We start from the raw sequence: 18,897 nt of genomic DNA on the forward strand, positions 1-18,897 counted from the left end.
GTGTGACTTAAGAAACATGAATTATATATGATTATACACCAGAGGTAATTTTAGGAATTAATCTGTTTTCTACCTAAATTTTTCCTACATCAGAAATATTTTGGTGAGGGTAAGGGGGAATCATTTATTCTTTGATTCTAAGACAAGTAGGAATTTTCATAGTAATGGAATAATAGGAATATGATATTGAAGATTAAAAAATCAGAAATCATCTGTTTACTGATAATGAATATCTGAGAGAGGAAAAAACTGTCAGTTTCACATAATTCCTGAGCTCAGGGAGTGGATGGCAAGAACAGAAATAAGAATTCTAAGCCACGGACTTGTTCAATGCAGGATTGACACAAATCATCAATTTCTTTAAAAAAACGCGGTATCTGTAAAGTATACCAAAATGAGGTATGTCTGCATACAAAAAGGGAGAAAACTTCCAAGCCAAATTTGATGCTTCAAAATGAGACCCAGTAAGGGAATAACAGGGCCTAAAACTTAGAGCCTGAAGCTCTGAGAAGTTATCTGTCTGGTTGAAATCTGGAAATCCCATGAAGGGGCCGATTTAGATAATTACTGTGTATTCCAATTTTAAACTTCATTTGTGGGGAAAGCAGGAGCTCTTTTGGGTTTATTGACAAGGGATTTTGGTATTTTAAGAAGTGATGTTTTGAGACTGGTCTGGTAATCTCTTCCCATTCTTGTCACCTATGAGTCCTTCCCATCTTTTTACCCAGCCTCTATGGTACTTTCCTGAGTGATCCTATCACCCATCACCCAGTGGGAAGCTCTTTTCTGAGCCTCTCCTCAGAAGTGGTGAGTGGGCACCACTCCTAACCTTTATCTGCAGTTCTCTTCCCACTCCTGTGCTCACTGATGTGCTGGCATGGAGCTGGGTGGCCGGTGTCACTGTGATACTAGAGTGTCCCCTCCTCCAGCATGCTCTGCTGAGAAGAAGCACGTGGTTTCTTGAAATCCAGAATTCAGCCGGCCTCGACCTGGTCCAATATTTCTAGGACTTGAGTAGGGAAACAGACCAGAAAAGGGGTGCCCAAGGATGAAGCAATTTGAGGTAGACCCAGTATGGAGAGAGGAAGTCTGAAAAATTTGGAGCCCAGAGAGAAATGCTGAAGCCTCGAGAATGCAGAGCTGAGATCCATTCACATTCCACTGGCGGCTTCAGCAAGGCCATAATTTTGTTATTTTTTTCCTGCCTGCTTGTTTTCTTCTCTTACTAGCTGAGGAAACCTTAAAAACCCTCAAGTCAGCTATGTGCTGGCTGAAGAGGTCCTTGTGCTGAAGTGAGTCCAGGGAAGCAGAGAGACTCTGAGTGGAAATAACATTTTGTAACAGTGGAAGGGAAGGAAGGCAGGTCCGCCAATTCTGGGGCCACTCGGAGAAAGAAAGGAGCTGCCTGGGGAAACAAAATAGCCCTGTGTAGTGACAAAATAAAGACTCAGGCACTAGAAAGACCCGAGTTCAAATTCCAACCCTGCCCAATATCTTGACCAAATACCTCAACTTGTTGAACTAAATGTACTACCAAATGGAAATTCTAAAATATTTAGCATTATGGGTGCTCTGGGGAGCTTCCAGGTGAGGTGTGGAAGCTCTAGCACAGGGGTCCCCCACTCCTGTGTTAGGAACCAGGCTGCACAGCAGGAGATGAGTGGTGGGTGAGCAAGTGAAGCTTCATCTGTATTTACAGCTACTCCCCAATCACTCACATCACCCCTGAGCTCTGCCTCCTTTCAGATCAGTGACAGCATTAGGTTTCTTATAGGAATTCAAACCCTACTGTGAACCGTGCATGTCAGGGGTCTAGGTTGTAAACTCCTTATGAGAACCATCCAGAAACTATCCTTCCCCCCGACCACCAGGGTCCATGAAAAAAATCACCTTCTACAGAACAGATCCCTGGTGCCAAAAATGTTGGGGACTTCTGGTCTAATCTCAAGAGTCAGCCTTGGAGTCTTATTGGCTATGAATGGGACCATGATCTTGGACCCACAAGGGCTAAGTCACTTGAACCACAAGAATCACCAGGACCACTGTTCTGACATGCTTGAACTTGTGAAAGAATCCCAGCTCCCACCTACCTAATTCACAGTAGGCTCTATGATTAGGCTGGTCTCTGCTACTCATAGGTACAAGGATTTCTTAGCCAAAATAGCTCACTTTAAGATATTATCTCACTGGGTTCTAAGTAAATATTATTTCAGATGAACGCATTTAATCATGGAATAATATAGGCAAAGGGGTACAGCACGCAGTTGGTTCTCAGCACAGTGACACTCCTATTTCTGTTTCCCCTTGGCTCAAGACACACAAGCGGTGTCTTTTCAAGTTTACTCACGGCAGAAACCTCAAAGACACACGAAAGAGGAAGGGCTTTACTCCTTGCATCCAAAGCTCTGTCTAGGTGACATCCTGCCCTTAATGAAGTAGTCTTTCCTGGCTACACCCACGCAAGCTGAGCTGACTGCCACCTCCTTTGTGCCTCTCCTACTATCTACATATTTCTATTGTTGCGGTGATCCCACTGTTTTGCAATGATTTGTTTACACGTCTGCTTGTTTACACAGATGCTAGGCAATAAGCTCCTTGAAGGGCAGGCAATGTGTTGTATTTCTTTTTCTACCTCCAGAGCCTTGCACAGTGGCCAGCCCATAGTACGTATTCAATATTTAAGGAAGAAATGGAAGGACTTGGCTTATTAGCCAAGAAGGAAATGGGCAGGAAGGAGGGGTAGATGCTAGGGGATCTCCTCCCCAACGGAGTGGAAAAGTTGGCTTAAAGCTCAACATTCAGAAAACGAAGATCATGGCATCTAGTCCCATCACTTCATGGGAAATAGATGGGGAAACAGTGGAAACAGCGTCAGACTTTATTTTTTTGGGCTCCAAAATCACTGCAGATGGTGACTGCAGCCATGAAATTAAAAGACGCTTACTCCTTGGAAGGAAAGTTATGACCAACCTAGATAGCATATTCAAAAGCAGAGACATTACTTTGCCAACAAAGGTCTGTCTAGTCAAGGCTATGGTTTTTCCTGTGGTCATGTATGGATGTGAGAGTTGGACTGTGAAGAATGCTGAGCCCTGAAGAATTGATGCTTTTGAACTGTGATGTTGGAGAAGACTCTTGAGAGTCCCTTGGACTGCAAAGAGATCCAACCAGTCCATTCTGAAGGAGATCAGCCCTGGGATTTCTTTGGAGGGAATGATGCTAAAGCTGAAACTCCAATACTTTGACTACCTCATGTGAAGAGTTGACTCATTGGAAAAGACTGATGCTGGGAGGGATTGGGGGCAGGAGGAGAAGGGGACGACAGAGGATGAGATGGCTGGATGGCATCACTGACTCGATGGACATGAGTCTGGGTGAACTCCAGGAGATGGTGATGGACAGGGAGGCCTGGTGTGCTGAGATTCATGGGGTCGCAAGAGTCGGACACGACTGAGCAACTGAACTGAACTGAACTGAACACCCCTTTCCTCACTTCTCACATCCAAGCGCCCTATCCTTCCTGTCTCCCTAGTCTTGCTAAAGTTCCCCTATCCTGGGCCTCAGGAAGCATCACTTTGGCTTACAGATTGGGAAATTTTTGTCCTCACTAGACAGCTAATATGGACAGAGATGTATGTAAGTCACAGCATGAAAGTCATATGATTTATTCCTGGCCAACAGGATGTTCATGGAAGTTGTTATGTGAGACTTTTGACAAAGCTTGCTATTCATTTATTTATTTTTAATTAATTATTTATTTGGCTGTGCTGGGCACGTGGGATCTTTAGTTGCAGCATGTAGAATTGTTTTTTTTTCTTTAGCTTCGGCTAGTGGAATGTTTGGAGAAGGCAATGGCACCCCACTCCAGTACTCTTGCCTGGAAAATCCCATGGATGGAGGAGCCTGGTAGGCTGCAGTCCATGAGGTTGCTAAGAGTTGGACACGACTGAGTGACTTCACTTTGACTTTTCACTTTCATGCATTGGAGAAGGAAATGGCAACCTACTCCAGTATTCTTGCCTGGAGAATCGGAGGGACGGGGGAGCCTGGTGGGCTGCCGTCTATGGTGTCGCACAGAGTCGGACACGACTGAAGCGACTTAGCAGCAGCAGCAGCAACAGTGGAATATTTAGTTGTGGTTTGTGAACTCTTATTTGCAGCAGGTGGGATCTAGCTCTTTGACCCGGGATTGAACCTGGACCCCCTGCATTGGGAGTGCGGAGTCTTAGCCACTGGACCACCAGGGAAGCCCCCTGAAAAAGCTCTTTTTAAAAGAGACACAATTGTCTATGTCTTTGCCTTTGCTCTCTGTCCTTCCTACTTGGAAGCATGGAGAGAATTTCTGGAGCTGAAGCACCAATCTTGGAACTTAGAGAAAAGGCCCGATTATAGAAATCTCAGGCCTGATACCTTTAAATCATGAACCAATGTGTGCTATCCCCTATCACTGGGTTTATAATTATGCAAGAAAATAAACCTATATCTATGAAAGTCACAGAAATTCAGCCTATGTTACTTGCAGCTGAAGTCAATTCCAAACTGATCATCTAGTCTTCTTTCTTTCCCTCAGACATGCCAAGGTCAGTTCATTTTAGAACCTTTACACTTGCTATTCCTTCCACCTGAAATGTTTTTCTCTTAGCTCATCACATGACTTCTCAAAGTCAGATATCAAGTTAGAATGTCACCTTCTCAGATGTCACCACACTGCACCCATCATTCTTTAATAGTATCATCCTATTTTATTTTTTCCACTGCTTTTATCACTCTCTGAAATGCTCTCTCCCCTGCTTGTTTCTTTTTGTCTTTGTCCATTCAGGCTGCTATAACAAAATACCACAGACTGGGTGGCTTAGAAACAAAGAAAGAAAGTGAAGTTGCTCAGTCGTGTCCAACTCTTTGCGACCCCATGGACTGCAGCCCACCAGGCTCCTCCATCCATGGGATTCTCCAGGCAAGAACATTGGAGTGGGGTGCCATTTCACAGAAATGTATTTCTCACAGTTTTGGAGATGGGAAATATGAGATCAAGGCACAAAAAGGCCCTGTTTGGTGAGAGCCTTCTTCCTGGCTCATAGCCAGTGCCCTCTCTGTGTGTTCTTACTGGCGGAAGGGGTGAGGGATATTTCTGGAGCCTTCTTTATTAGCACACTAATCCCATACATGAGGGCTCCATCCTATGGCTTCAGTACCTCCCAAGGACCCACCTACCGGTGTCATAACACTGGGCATTAGAATTTCAACATAATAAACTTTGTGGGGACACAAAATTTTAGACTATAGCTCTTCTTGATCATCCCTAACCATGAATGCAGGGACCTTCTCTATTTTTTCAGAACTGCTGTGTTTCTGGCACCTAGAAAAGCACGTGGCATATGGATGCTCTATGAATAGGTCCTCAGAAAGGAAGACGACTTCCAGAGTTGGAAATGAATATGTTTCCTCACCAAAGATACTGTCACATGTGTTGAATAGGTTTATAGTTTAGGAAATTATGGGTTAAATACCATTTATGTCCCGACTGCTGTATATAACACCATTTACATGAGATAATGAGTTTCAAGTTCAGTCTCTCTTAATGAACTCACAATGTTGATCATAGATCATCTTGAAGCTTATACCCGTATCCAAAAAACCCTGCCTCCCTACCTTTTATTTCTAATATAGCTCATCAGATTTTAGCCCCTTGATGGAATTTTTTTCTTTGATTTAAAATAAAGTTTAGAAGGTAGGATGAATTGAGACAGTAGCACTGACATATATGCACTGCTGCTGCTGCTGCTGCTGCTGCTAAGTCGCTTTAGTCGTGTCCGACTCTGTGCGACCCCATAGACGGCAGCCCACCAGGCTCCGCCGTCCCTGGGATTCTCCAGGCAAGAACACTGGAGTGTATTGCCATTTCCTTCTCCAGTGCATGAAAGTGAAAAGTCAAAGTGAAGTTGCTCAGTCGTGTCCAACTCTTAGCAACCATGTGTAAAATAGCTTGTGAGAAGCAGCTGTATAGTGCAGGGAACTCAGCTCAGTGCTCTGTGTTGACCTAGAATGCTGGGGTGGGGGTGGGGAGGCTCGAGAGGGAGAGGATATATAGCTGATTCATGTTTTTGTATAGCAGAAACTAATACAATATTGTAAAGCAATGATCCTCCAATTAAGAATAAATTTAAAAAATAAAGTTTAGGTCTATTTTTTTTTTTTTTAAACCCATTCCGTTTCTGGTAGATTTTTAAAAATTGATTTCTTGAATGCCACTACTTATCCTCCTTGTAGGCCTTATCCTATTTCACATCCTGCTGTGTGAAAATGATACTCAAACCCTTTCAAAGGCACCTTGCCTAACTTCCTGCCCTCCCAAGTGGTTCCTGAACCTTTAATCTTTTTCATGGGTCCATTTAAAAGCAGAAAAAATATTCTTATTCACTTTGGGACCCTCCGATCCACTCTGAATTTCTGTTCAAGGAGCATGGCAGACAATGAGACTGCAAGTAAGACCTTGACATTTAGGAGAGTAAATTATTTCTTTTAATAGATGGAATGGGATTTTTCATCTAGAAACCATAGATGCAGACTTGATAGAATGGGGCAATCCCGCTACACACCCTTAAGGACTAAAAAGCAGATTAGTCTGAATAAGCAAAGTATTTACAAATTAAATGGTAAAAGTTAAGTCCAGGAATACAGACTGGGGACAGAGGTCATGTGTTGTTTCCCCATATTTGCTCTCTCTCTTTTCCTTAGTGTTAAAGTCCTTCTTTTATTTAAGGTGGCAAGGATAAGAGAATCCTTTTCCTTGTCTCCCTCACAGTGAGATGTGGCCACATGATGCAGTTCTGGAAGAAGTTCTGTTTGGGTCTGCTTAAAAAGAGAGGACCCAGCTGGGAAGTGGCCTTTCGCCTTCAACCTTTCTTCTTGTCTGGAACTGGGACTCGTGGCTGGAGCTCCTGTTGTAATCTCACATCATAAAGTGAAATTGATGGAAGCCATAAACAACAGGCAACAGAAACGCTCACTTGTGAGCAGGATGCTATGCTAAGTCACTTCAGTCCTGTCCGACTCTGTGTGACCTCATAGACGGCCTCCCACCAGGCTCCCCCGTCCCTGGGATTCTCCAGGCAAGAACACTGGAGTTTGGGTTGCCGTTTCCTTCTCCAATGCATGAAAGTGAAAAGTGAAAGTGAAGTCGCTCAGTCGTGTCCGACTCTTAGCGACCCCATGGACTGCAGCCCATCAGGCTCCTCCGTCCATGGGATTTTCCAGGCTAGAGTACTGGAGTGGGGTGCCATTGCCTTCTCTGGTGAGCCAGCATACCAGTTCTAAACTGGCCATTCTAGGGCTTCTTTTCTGTAACAGAATAAACCCCGATGTCTTTAAGCAACTGCTACTTTGAATTTTTGTGTTCAGTGTAGCCAAATGTAATCCATTTTTATACAAATGCTCACATAGGGAGCTTTAAAAAAATATCCCGATGCCTAGGCTGCCTCCCAGATCATCTAAATCAGAAACTCTAGGGATGGAATTCAAGCATCAGCAATTTTTTAAAGCTTCCCCGGTGACTAGTGTGCAGCCCAGGTTGAGAATCACCACTTCAGGCTGACAGGCCTTATTTTCAGCATGTTCAAGAATCTCCTGGGGGATGGGGTGGTGCTTGTTAAAAAGTTGGATTTCCAGGCCTCATTCCCTAGAACTTTGGTTCTGTCAGTCTGAGGGCACCCCACATGATTCTGAGACAGGTTAATGCATGAATCCCATTTGAAGAAACACTGCTTTAGGCAATGGAGCATCTTTGAAAGTTTTAAAGCAAGGAAGTGACAAGATCAGAGGAGAGTTTTAGCAGGATTAGTCTGGATCTAGTGAGAAACTGAAAAGAAGAGATGAGAGACTAATGGTAAGGAGACCAACTGGAATAGTTGATGGCCCGAGGGGACTTGATTCTGAACTAAGTGGGTGGCCACAGAAATGGGGTGAAAAAGAGATACAACAGATGTTGGAAAAGATAAAACAGCACAGGACTTAGTAACTGACAGAATAAGACTGTGGGAGACTTTGAGATACTTATTTTTAGTAACTGAAGAATACCCTAGGGGTTTGATGCCTTCTGGGTTAGTATGCATCCCCCCCCACAACACACACACTTTGGCTCAAACTCAGTTAAATAGCTGTAGATTGTTAGCTTACTATTTATCTACACCTGCAAATGTTAAGTTGATTTTTGTTAACCTATTGTAACTAGAGTTTTCCATTGGATTGTAAACATTATTTGCTAAAGCAGCACTTCTTTTTAAAGGCTTAGACACATTATTCTAATAGGAATCTATTTCATAAATTTTAGTGTTTATTTATAAGTATATATATGTATGAACAAGCAATATACGTATGTGTATATATGTGTATAGACAAGCAGTTAAATGTTTTTCAGGAAGTTTTCACTTTTTTTTTTAAAGTCATGTCTTCTAGAGCAGAGGAAATAAAAGAACTGTCTGGTGGTTTAGTTACTGCTCCAGAGTTTGCTTTCTATAGGTATCTTTTTGGATGAGACACATCTAAACTTTCAAGGGCTGTTTAAAAAATGGTTTTTAAAAAATAATCTCAGTAGAAAATGGTTGTTTAACTACTCAACATAAAGTCACCAAATAGATGTTAGGATGTTATTTATCAAATAACCTGAAACATGATTACCTTCTGAGTAATTCTAAAATACAGAGTGCCCACTAATTTCTTATAAGAACGAAAATCTATGCCTCAGAAATTGATCTTAAGTGTGTTCTTCAAGTCCTCTCATTTAAAAACCAACATATTGGTTTTATAGTTATAAACCAGAAAAGATAAAGTCAAATATAATAAAAATATAAAATGTAAGCTAATGTATTTGCTCATTTTTTTTTCTAAAGTCTGTATCAAGACACAGTTATTTCCCTCTTATTAAAGTTTAGTTGATTTTTAAATTGAAGTATATGACACAATGTCTTTTAAGAATAGATTTAAAACTACCAAGTAAACTTAATGAACAAACAAGGTGCACGTTTCCTCATGAGCTTGGCACCCGGTATAAACATGAATTAAACACAGCCTTGCTCTCTTGCACTTCACAGAATAAATATAGTGATGAGGAGTTTTCCTAAAGTTTGTTTTAGATTTAATTTTCTCTCTAAATTGAAACATCTATTAGAAAGCTTTAACAAGGTAAAAGTCATTCAGTTCAGTTCAGTTGCTCAGTCATGTCCGACTCTTTGCGACCCCGTGAATCGCAGCATGCCAGGCCTCCCTGTCCATCACCAACTCCCGGAGTTCACTTAGACTCACGTCCATCGAGTCAGTGATGCCATCCAACCATCTCATCCTCTGTAGTCCCCTTCTCCTCCTGCCCCCAATCCCTCCCAGCATCAGGGTCTTTTCCAATGAGTCAACTCTTCACATGAGGTGGCCAAAGTGCTGGAGTTTCAGCTTTAGCATCAGTCCTTCCAAAGAACACCCAGGACTGATCTCCTTTAGAATGGACTGGGTGGATCTCCTTGCAGTCCAAGGGACTCTCAAAGAGTCTTCTCCAACATCACAGTTCAAAATCATCATTTCTTCGGCGCTCAGCTCTCTTCACAGTCCAACTCTCACATCCGTACATGACTACTGGAAAAACCATAGCCTTGACTAGACGGACCTTTGTTGGCAAAATAATTTCTCTGCTTTTGAAAATGCTATCTAGGTTGGTCATAATTTTCCTTCCAAGGAGTAAGCATCTTTTAATTTCATGGCTGCGATCACCATCTGCAGTGATTTTGGAGCCCCCCAAAATAAAGTCTGACGCTGTTTCCACTGTTTCCCCATCTATTTCCCATGAAGTGATGGGACCAGATGCCATGATCTTAGTTTTCTGAATGTTGAGCTTTAAGCCAACTTTTTCACTCTCCTCTAAGTCATTAGGTCTGTTCAAAAATAAAAAGGCTAAACCTCAATAGGCAATGGGAGACATGTGTCTAGATTCCCTATCACACTTGGTGTGCTTAGTAAGAATAACACTCTTCTTTAATTGGGTGTGAGCCAGTCCTTTGTTACTTGCTCCTGAGTACAGTATCAGTACCACTGAGGGCCACCACCTACTCCTAGCCATGCAGACCCGAGAAAGTGAGCATCCTATATGTGGACCGTCAGGTGCCTAATAGTCGATGTATTAATTACTACTTCCCCCTAATATTCTTTTCTGCAGTTGATTTTGGTCCACCTTCAGACATCAGTAATTAAATCGGTTAGAGCAAAGTGCTAACCATACTGGGGATTCTTTGTGAACACATACGTCCATTTCATACAAAAAGTATCCTATTTCATGGTCACAAATCCCACCCCAATATGAGCTGCAGTGCTGCAAATGATAAAACACTGGGTGCCGGGAAGTGCAAAGGTGTCGAGAAAGTATGCAGATTGCTGTTGCTGTTCAGTCACTAAGTTGGATCCGACTCTTTGTGACCCCGTGGACCGCAGCACACCAGGTTCCTCTGTCCTCCACTATCTTTGCAGATAGTGTCGGGCAAAACTCCATCCCCACCAGGCAAAACAACCCAAAGTATGTATTCTACTGCAGATGGGGGAAGGAAATTTGTGGGTTGAATTACCCTTCTTGTGTCCGCACCCCTCCTCCCAAATTCATATGTTGAAATCCTGACACCCAGGATCTCAGAATGTGACCTTATTTGGAAACACGTTGGTGCAGGTGCAATCAGTAAAGTTAGCATGAGGTCATAGTGAGTGAGTGAGTGAGTGAGTGAGGTCGCTCAGTCGTGTCTGACTCTCTGCGACCCCGTGGACTGTAGCCCACCAGGCTCCTCCGTCCATGGGATTCTCCAGGCAAGAATACTGGAGTGGGTTGCCATTTCCTTCTCCAAAGGAAAATGTACAGTAGAGTGGCCCCCAAATTCAGTATTACTGATGTCTTATAAACAGGAAAATCTGGATACACGTACATAAACAGAGAAGATCGTGAGGAGTTGGAGGCAGAGATATTTCAACAAGCCAAGAAACACCAAAGATTGCCAGCAAACCACTAGAAGCTAGATAAAGAAACAGTCTTCACAGGGCACTAGCCTTGCCTTGATCTTGGGCCTCCAGTCCTGTGAGAAAAGAACTTTTCATAGTTTAAGCTACTCAGGTTGTTGTACTTTGTTACTATAGTCCTAGAAAAGTAACACTGAATTGTCATTATCTTAGACGGATAGCATATTCTTTTGGTGCAGATATAACTCACCTTTCACTATCTGACCAGTGAGAGTTAAAAATTTAAAACCCCAGCATCTTTAATAGGAAGAAAACATAAAGGACAGTGTGGGTGACCTGGCGTGACTACGAACTAGGCGTCTTTTACTACACCCCAGGCCTCCTCTATAATGTGGATCAAAGAAAGCTGAGTGAGCTGCGTCCATAGTCACCAAACACCCCTTCCTCTTTCTCACCAAACACTCCTTCCGCTCTCCATCACCCCACGTAATCACTGCACCCTCAGGCAAAGTGCTGAAAGGAAGCACCCTGACTAAGCTGCAGTTGTGGAGTCTTCCTCTCCCATCTCAGTATCCTAGCAAACAAGACAGGAAATGGACACACAGGGAGATGGGAAAAAAAAGAGCAGGAAAGTCAAACAAGAATCAAACACAACTAAAATAGACCAAAAAAAGAAGAAAAGACACGAGGAGAGATACAAGGAGAAAAACATAGGCCTGGCTGGTCAGGAAAACAATTGCTGAAGGGAAAACCGTAAAATCTGTGAATACAGACCCCTAGGATAATCACGATATTGTTCCCGGAAGCCATTAGGAGATTAAGATTCTTCTTGTGATCACAGTGTGTTCACATCCTAACATTATTTCTGGAATTCAATCATCAAACTTCTGGCATGTGCTTATTTTTTTTTTTAATAGCTCAGTTCTGTAAAGAAAATCTATGTGATTCTACATGAATTAACATAAAACACTAGAATGATAAAGCCAGATGACTCAGAAATCATTCAATTCCATTTTTGAGGTGTACGGAGAATTTAACAGTCTTGTCCAATGTCACACAACTTATACCAGAGTTAGACTCAAAGATTTTGTAAATATTATGATTTATGAAGAATCTAGGTTGATTTATATGAAGAAAATAATCTTAAACCTAACTACTTTTGAACCTTCGCATCTCCATAGTGTTTTTAACAAGAAGAGGTCTTCTGATAACCATCTAGGAAATTTCAGTCTAGAAAGTTTTTCAGAACATAAAGTAAGAAGCTTAGGTAAACAAAAATTTATTCCAGCTGAAATATTTATTTGAAAACTATTTGATGGATACATTTTTTTTATATAAATGTATCTGACCACCTGAATTTTAAATGTTTTGTTAATAATTACAGTAACACTAATATGAACTTAACACTAGCATTTGCTGGATGCTAGGCAGTCTTCTAAGTATGTTACTTTACTCAATTCTCAGAATACTCTATGATTTGGTCCCATTATTCATCAGCCCTATTTTGCTGATTAAGAAATTGAGGCAGAGAGACAGTATCTTTGCCCAAGGTCACACTATTTGTGAGTAGTGAGGCTGAGATTTGAACAATGGCAGTCTTGCTCCAAAGTCTATGTACTTAGCCACCACACCAGACTGCCATTTACTACCCTGTGAAGCAATTGGCATATCAGTTCGCATGTATCCCTAGTAAGTGGTGAAGCCAGGATTTTATCCAGGTTCAGATGGTAAAGAATCAGTCTGCAATGCAGGAGACCTGGGGTCGATCCCTAGGTCAGGAAGATCCCCTGGAGGAGGGCATGACAACCCACTCCAGTATTCTTGCCTAGAGAACCCGCATGGACAGAGAAGCCTGGCAGGCTACAGTCCATGGGGTTGCAAACAGTTGGACATGGCTGAGTGACTAATCATACGATCTGATTTAGAGTCAGTGCTCTTTCCTATGACAGCTATACTGCCTTTCATAGTAGCATACTCAAACCTCACTTTCAGTCTCATCAGCAGCCACTAACAGAAGGTTGTGGTGTGAAGACCCAGAGCAACATAGACACCATAGAAGCATATAGGACAAGGACTCCTAATCACCAACCCACCAGCCACAGCATAAACTAGAGGGTTTGCTAGAGGATATTGTCTCTTCTGGTCCTCCTAGCTCGTGCTCTTCTGTCTTCACTCTCAGGAGATGATGTGGTTGATGGAACAGACACTAGACCAGGAAGCATGAGGCCAGGGTTGCACCCTTAGAGCAACCTGGGAAGGGCAGAGTGCCACTGCCAGGGTAGGCATCACCCAGCTGGCTCCCTAACTCCTCTCAACTAACTCAGGAGTAAGCATGACAACTAGTTTACAAATGAGGGAACTGAGATTCAGAGGGTTAAGTAATTCCATCAAGATCAGCAAATATGGTATTCAGCACAGGTCTGCCTGACTATAAAATCCTCATACACACTCATATGACCAAGTTGCTTGTAAAGTCACTTTAAATCCTCCAAAACTCAGATTCTGTAAATATAAAGGGAGGATATTTTGCTTACTCAGTATTCTCAGTACCATGGAGCCCTAGGGATTCTTCAAAGGTGTCTCAGAAGTCATTTTTGGAAGGAAGTTCAAGGAGACAGGGCCCAGAACTCACATATACACAGAAACATGGAGCAGGGCCCCGCTTAGCTTTAACAACTAGGAGAAGATAGGCATGGCGAAGGTACAGTAAAGAAAGAAAAGGCTGTACCCAAACGTCTGCTGATCTAAATACAATTTGAGAAACCGTTTCCCTTGTGTCTGTGAAGAAGGCCTGCTTACCCAGGGCCAGCTAGTGAGAACCACACTCTGAATCTTCTTCTCTTGTGGTCACCATTCCTTGAGGACTTCAATTGGTCAGGGATAGAAGCCATATAGCATTTGTGGCTTAATTTTTTTTTTTTTTTAACTTTTGACCCAAACTATGTTCCTCCCCAGAGAAACAAATTGATGCTTAGATGATCACTATCAGGCAGGCAACTTGATGCACGCATGGAGAGCCAAGCTTTATTTGTCCCATCTCTGTAGCTCATATCACTTTCACTAAAAGCTACATATGTTGAAAAGAATAAACCCAACGAAAGGCAAGTGTTAATCATGGTAACAGTGATCACACCTTTTTAAAAACACTTATTGAGGTATCCTTTACATACTGTAAAATTCACTCATTGTAAGCGGGCAAGTCATTGATTTTCAGATAACATACAGTTGACAACTATCACCCTAATTCAAATTGGGATCATTTCCATCACTCCCAAAGATACCTCAAGCTCATTTGCACTTACTCTGTGTTCCCACCCTAGGAAACCACTAATCTACTTTCTGTTTCTTATAGATTTGCTTTCTCTGAGCATTTCACTTAAACGGAATCATATAATATGTGGTATTTTCTGACTGTCTTCTTTCACTTTATGTACTCTTTTGGAAGTTCATCTCTTGAGCATGTCGTAGCATTTTGTTCCTTTCTACCTGACATCTTTCTGAATGGCAGCATTATATGGAGGAAAGATTATGGTTTTCAGAAGCACGCAAACCTGGGGCCCAATTCAAGTACCACTTTTTAGTTGTGTGACTGGGCAATTTGCTCAACCTCCCTGAAACCAATTTGTCAAATAAAGATACTAATCCTTCCCTCAGAGGATTATTCTGTCAATTAAATGGATTGTACCAGCAGACAATGGGCACTCAAGAAATCTAGTCTTTCTGTCTACATTCCCCAGGAATCATTGCTTTTCTTACCCCTGCATCCAATTGTAAAGTGAATCCTTCAGCCTCCCTACCAACCTTCACAGGAAGCCTGAAATGAGAGCCTGCATAACCAGCAATATCAGGAATAGAATTCCACCCAGGGGAATCACATCCTTCATTAATGGGGTCCAGATGGTGATGGGTTTAAGGGATTTTCCTCAATTATCTTGCTGTCATTTTTCAGAAAGGTTAAACTCTATCTCATTATTTTAAGGAGGAAGATGTTTCAAATTCTACACCAGAACATTCAATAGAGTTGACCTTACTTTTGCAAGGCTCTAAGAACAACCCATTTTCCCACGAATCCTTATAAACCTGCCCCAGTAACATTCCTCAAATAACATGTAAGCAAGTAGTGAATGGCTATAATTCCCTGAATTAATAAAATTCACCTCAAATCCTCAAAACTTAACTGGTACCCGATAGTTGCAGACTCTTTCTTTTCTAAACCTTTAGAAGTGTGTGTAGCAGAACAGACTAAACTGACCTCCTTGTTCATTTCTCCAGTACATCTTATCTGATTAGAACATGTTCTCAATTTGAGGTCCAGTTCAAAGGAATCCTGGATATAAACCCACCATAAACTTTTAGACACATAGTTTACAAATATGCAGTTCCTTAGCTCTGAGCATAAAACTCTCTGTTCTAAACCTGTTTTTTCTTCTGAACCATTGTTTCTTTATAGACTTTAATCTACCATGATTCCCTTTTGTGTTTCTGATTGTTTTTCTCTCTTCTTCTCTGATACTTTTCACAGCTGCATTTCCTCCCCAAAATCCTTAAACATTTAGAGTCACTCGCAGATGCACTTCTTGTTAAGTATAGTATAACAGACAAAACAGAAAAGGACAATAATGTTCAATACTTCTACTAAATAAAATAGGTTTGTAACATTTTATATGTCTCTCACTTCAAGGAGATTAGTAGAGTGTATCATTTTTCATCATATAAAATATAAACATGTTGTCAAATGTAAACTAGTTATTAAGAGAGGTGACATACAGCTTTCTAATCTTTATATACCAATAACTGTCACCATATATATTAATGGCACTAAAGATAAAATGATTCTTTCAAAAAAGTAAATTGGATATAATTCCTATAAGTTATCAATCTACAACATTAGCACAAGAGTCTAACTAGAACTTCTACTGTGATATAATCATACTGATAAAGACAAACATATAAAGGCTAAATCCAGACTGAATGAAACACTTAAATCAATGTACCTGCATAAAGATTCCTGTGTTTCCTTGCTCTTTGTACTTATCTGAAATAGGAACTGTTAACAAAATCCACAATTAAATTTTCTCCCACTATTGGGAGATCAGGAGGAAGTGAGTATGGTCTCAGGAGAGAAGTTTTCACTCACTGTCTTATCACCTAAAATAGGCATGAGAATCCATAAATGTGATAAAAAAAAGAATTTAAAATAATTGGAGAAAGGAGCAAAAGCAGCTTAAAATTAGTTAAATTTGTGAATTTCCCCAATCCTGAAAAAGTTTTTCTCAAATTCAAATTTCCCTTTCATACACTACAGTGAAGAGAGTAATTTATATCCAAGACTTTATTTTAGGGATCTTATTTTAAATGGTATCATAGGAATTTGACTCATGGTATAAATAGTTTAGTAAATCTGGGATTTAGCAAAGATTTTTGTGCAGTACATGTTTAGCAGCAGATGACAAAATAATCTTGAGGCATGATGGTTTAACTTCACTTTGGTGCAAAAACATCTTAAGCCTCAAATTCCAAAATGTGGCCAGCATACTGAAAGTTAATTTTGTAAAAAAAAAAAAAAAGACACTTAATGACCCAAATATTCAATACATATACAAAAATCACACAACTTTTGGATTATAATTTGGCCTATAGTTTGTTCATAGCTCTCTAGACAATCCTGATCTCTTAAAACCTCACATTTGCAGCAATCATCTCTGAGGCCTTGATCACTCTCAATATCCATTGTGTGCCAGCATTCACACATCATATACATGAATTACCAAATAATGCCAAGAGGCTCCTACCCGGAGATGGCAGCAAGTTTTTGGTGTGCCTGGCGGGCCATTTCACAGCCTTTGGTTCTTGTCTTGTGCATTTCCGCTCGGAGAGAGGGGCAGCTGACCGAGACGTCCCCAATGGAAATGACCAATTCTCGGTACAGGGCCACTTGCGTGTTGAACTCCTGCACAAGCTGGAAAAGAAGTGAGTTTCTTTCATAAGACATTTATCAACAGAAAGTTTGCTATTTTTTCCTACCTAAACAGAGGCTTTCACTGACCCCCGAGCCACCTCAAATATCCTGCAAAAGAGCAAAAGAGCCTACAGAGTGTTTAAAGACTGGGACACAAAGATTGTTCTCTTTGTCCAAGGCAAGTGTTTATTTTTCATCCCTAAGTCTGGTCATAGAAGTTCTATTTCCAGACCTACTTGCTCCCATCCGTTCAGACTCAAGTTTCTGACGATCGAGAGCATATTTGGAGAGCTACCACGCCACTCCCAGGTCACCAGAGAGTGATGCTGGCAACTCTCGCATAGAATGTTCCCCTCTACTACAGCTGGGATGTGAATTTGAATTGGCCTGTGGATTTCAAAAGGCGAAAGGTGGGTTGTATTAGGCAATCCGTTCACTTCCTGCCAGACCACTGAACAGTTCAGGCTCTGGTGTCTGACAGGAAGACCCGCCACAGCCTCTGCGCTGGAACCTTCGTCCCCTCCGCAGAGCCCTGTGCGTCCTGTTTGGGTTTGTTTGCTCCTGTCTCCCCACAACACAGCACTCTTACCTTCCTAACCCCTCCCTCCCTCGTGAGCCAGCCAGTTCACCGAGTCTTTCATATCTGCCATTCTCCGAGGGGTTAGAAGGATGACCTACAACCGCTGCCCCCAAGACTCTCTCCGCGGCACTTCTTGGCGGGTCCATGACGACCCAGGTGTCACCCCGAATCTGGGGGACAGCAGATTTTAAAATAGTGCATGTGCACGTGATCGGCATGGAGGAGATGAGGGTGGCGGAGTGGCTGGCACTCAGGCGAACTATTAACAGACACGATTCCCCCACATCTCCAAAGGGAAAAGAAAAAAAGGAGACGCATTTTCCACCTACCATCTTGCAATCGTCCAGGGCTCGTTGGCTTTTGTGGGCGCTCTCGGAGCCGCTGCCCCTGCGCTCCCAGTCCCCGGTCTGCAGCGGGGGCTTGCTGATCTGGAAGATTGAGGAGCGGGTGGACCGGCTGGGGCGCTTTTTGCGCCCATTCGGTGCAGAACTCATGCATACACATCCACCAAGCCGAAGCCGCTGGTGCAGTGCGCCCCGGCGCGGGCGGCCCGGTCGTTGCCCTGCGAGCCGCCGCCGAGCAGCCGGAGCTGGGACCCAAGGCGCGGCGCTCACAGGGTTGGGGCTGACTGCGCGGGTGGGTAACCTTCAGCTTGAAGGAGAGCCGGGGAAGCGCTGGCTGTGCCGTGCAGCATCGCTTCCACTAGCAGCGAGGAAGGGGCTCGGTCAAGTTCTGCTCAGCAACACTGCCGGCCCTGTCCCAGGAGCTGGGCGCTGGCGCGGGCTCGCACCGCTTTCCGCTCGGCATGGATCGCAAGGCTGGGCGAGAAGGAACACGCCGCCCGGCGGTTCCGAGTTTCCATTCAGATGGACAGTTTTCAAAAGCCTGCGCTGCCAGGTGGAAGGGGGCAGGGGGTGGGGGTGCAGCGGGGAGAGTGTCGCTCTAGCTTCGGGTGTCTTCCCACGGCGGCGGCGCTCCCCTCCCTCCCCAGTCACCAGGCCTGGAAGGGCTGGCTGTCCCCGAAGCAGGCAATTGGTTCTAATCCGCTGTCTTGATCCCTCGTCTCCACGGGGCTCGCCTGTTTGAGGATCCCAAATGAATCCGTGGCGGGACTGGCAGACGCAGGGAATCAGTCCGGCTGACGTGGTTCGCGGCCCGGCGCATCGATAGGATGGGAATACTAATGTGATCCGTCCATACAACCCCCTTCCCCCTCCAGGGCTTATGCACTTATCCAATCAAATCCCCGGGAACATCAATTGCAATATTACTTCATCGGCTCTATTATTAGAAACGAAAAGTGTCATCAGAGTGGAGCACATTGCCACATGCTGGGACCTAAACCCAGATCCCAGATCAGCCAGTGTGAGCTTTGAGGCCC

At 43.0% G+C, this 18,897-nt stretch overlaps 1 protein-coding gene across 2 annotated transcripts in view; it reads right to left on the reverse strand.

Annotated features, from left to right (window-relative positions):
* RGS7BP (regulator of G protein signaling 7 binding protein) overlaps positions 1-18,693 on the reverse strand; it is a 109,317-nt gene extending 90,624 nt beyond the window's left edge. The window contains exons 1-2 of one of the 2 annotated variants that reach the window (XM_027520143.1): positions 17,846-18,693; positions 16,770-16,936 (exon numbers count right to left, since the gene is read on the reverse strand). In XM_027520143.1, coding sequence (XP_027375944.1) covers positions 16,770-16,936; positions 17,846-18,010 — 332 coding nt within the window. In that variant the 5' untranslated portion in view covers positions 18,011-18,693. Of the gene's footprint in view, positions 1-16,769; positions 16,937-17,172; positions 17,192-17,845 lie in introns of those variants that run through there. The other variant, XM_027520144.1, reaches the window with a different exon arrangement.
* Between the last annotated feature and the right edge of the window lie 204 nt (positions 18,694-18,897).

Source organism: Bos indicus x Bos taurus, chromosome 20 (assembly GCF_003369695.1).
Source record: "Bos indicus x Bos taurus breed Angus x Brahman F1 hybrid chromosome 20, Bos_hybrid_MaternalHap_v2.0, whole genome shotgun sequence".
NCBI lineage: Eukaryota > Metazoa > Chordata > Mammalia > Artiodactyla > Bovidae > Bos > Bos indicus x Bos taurus.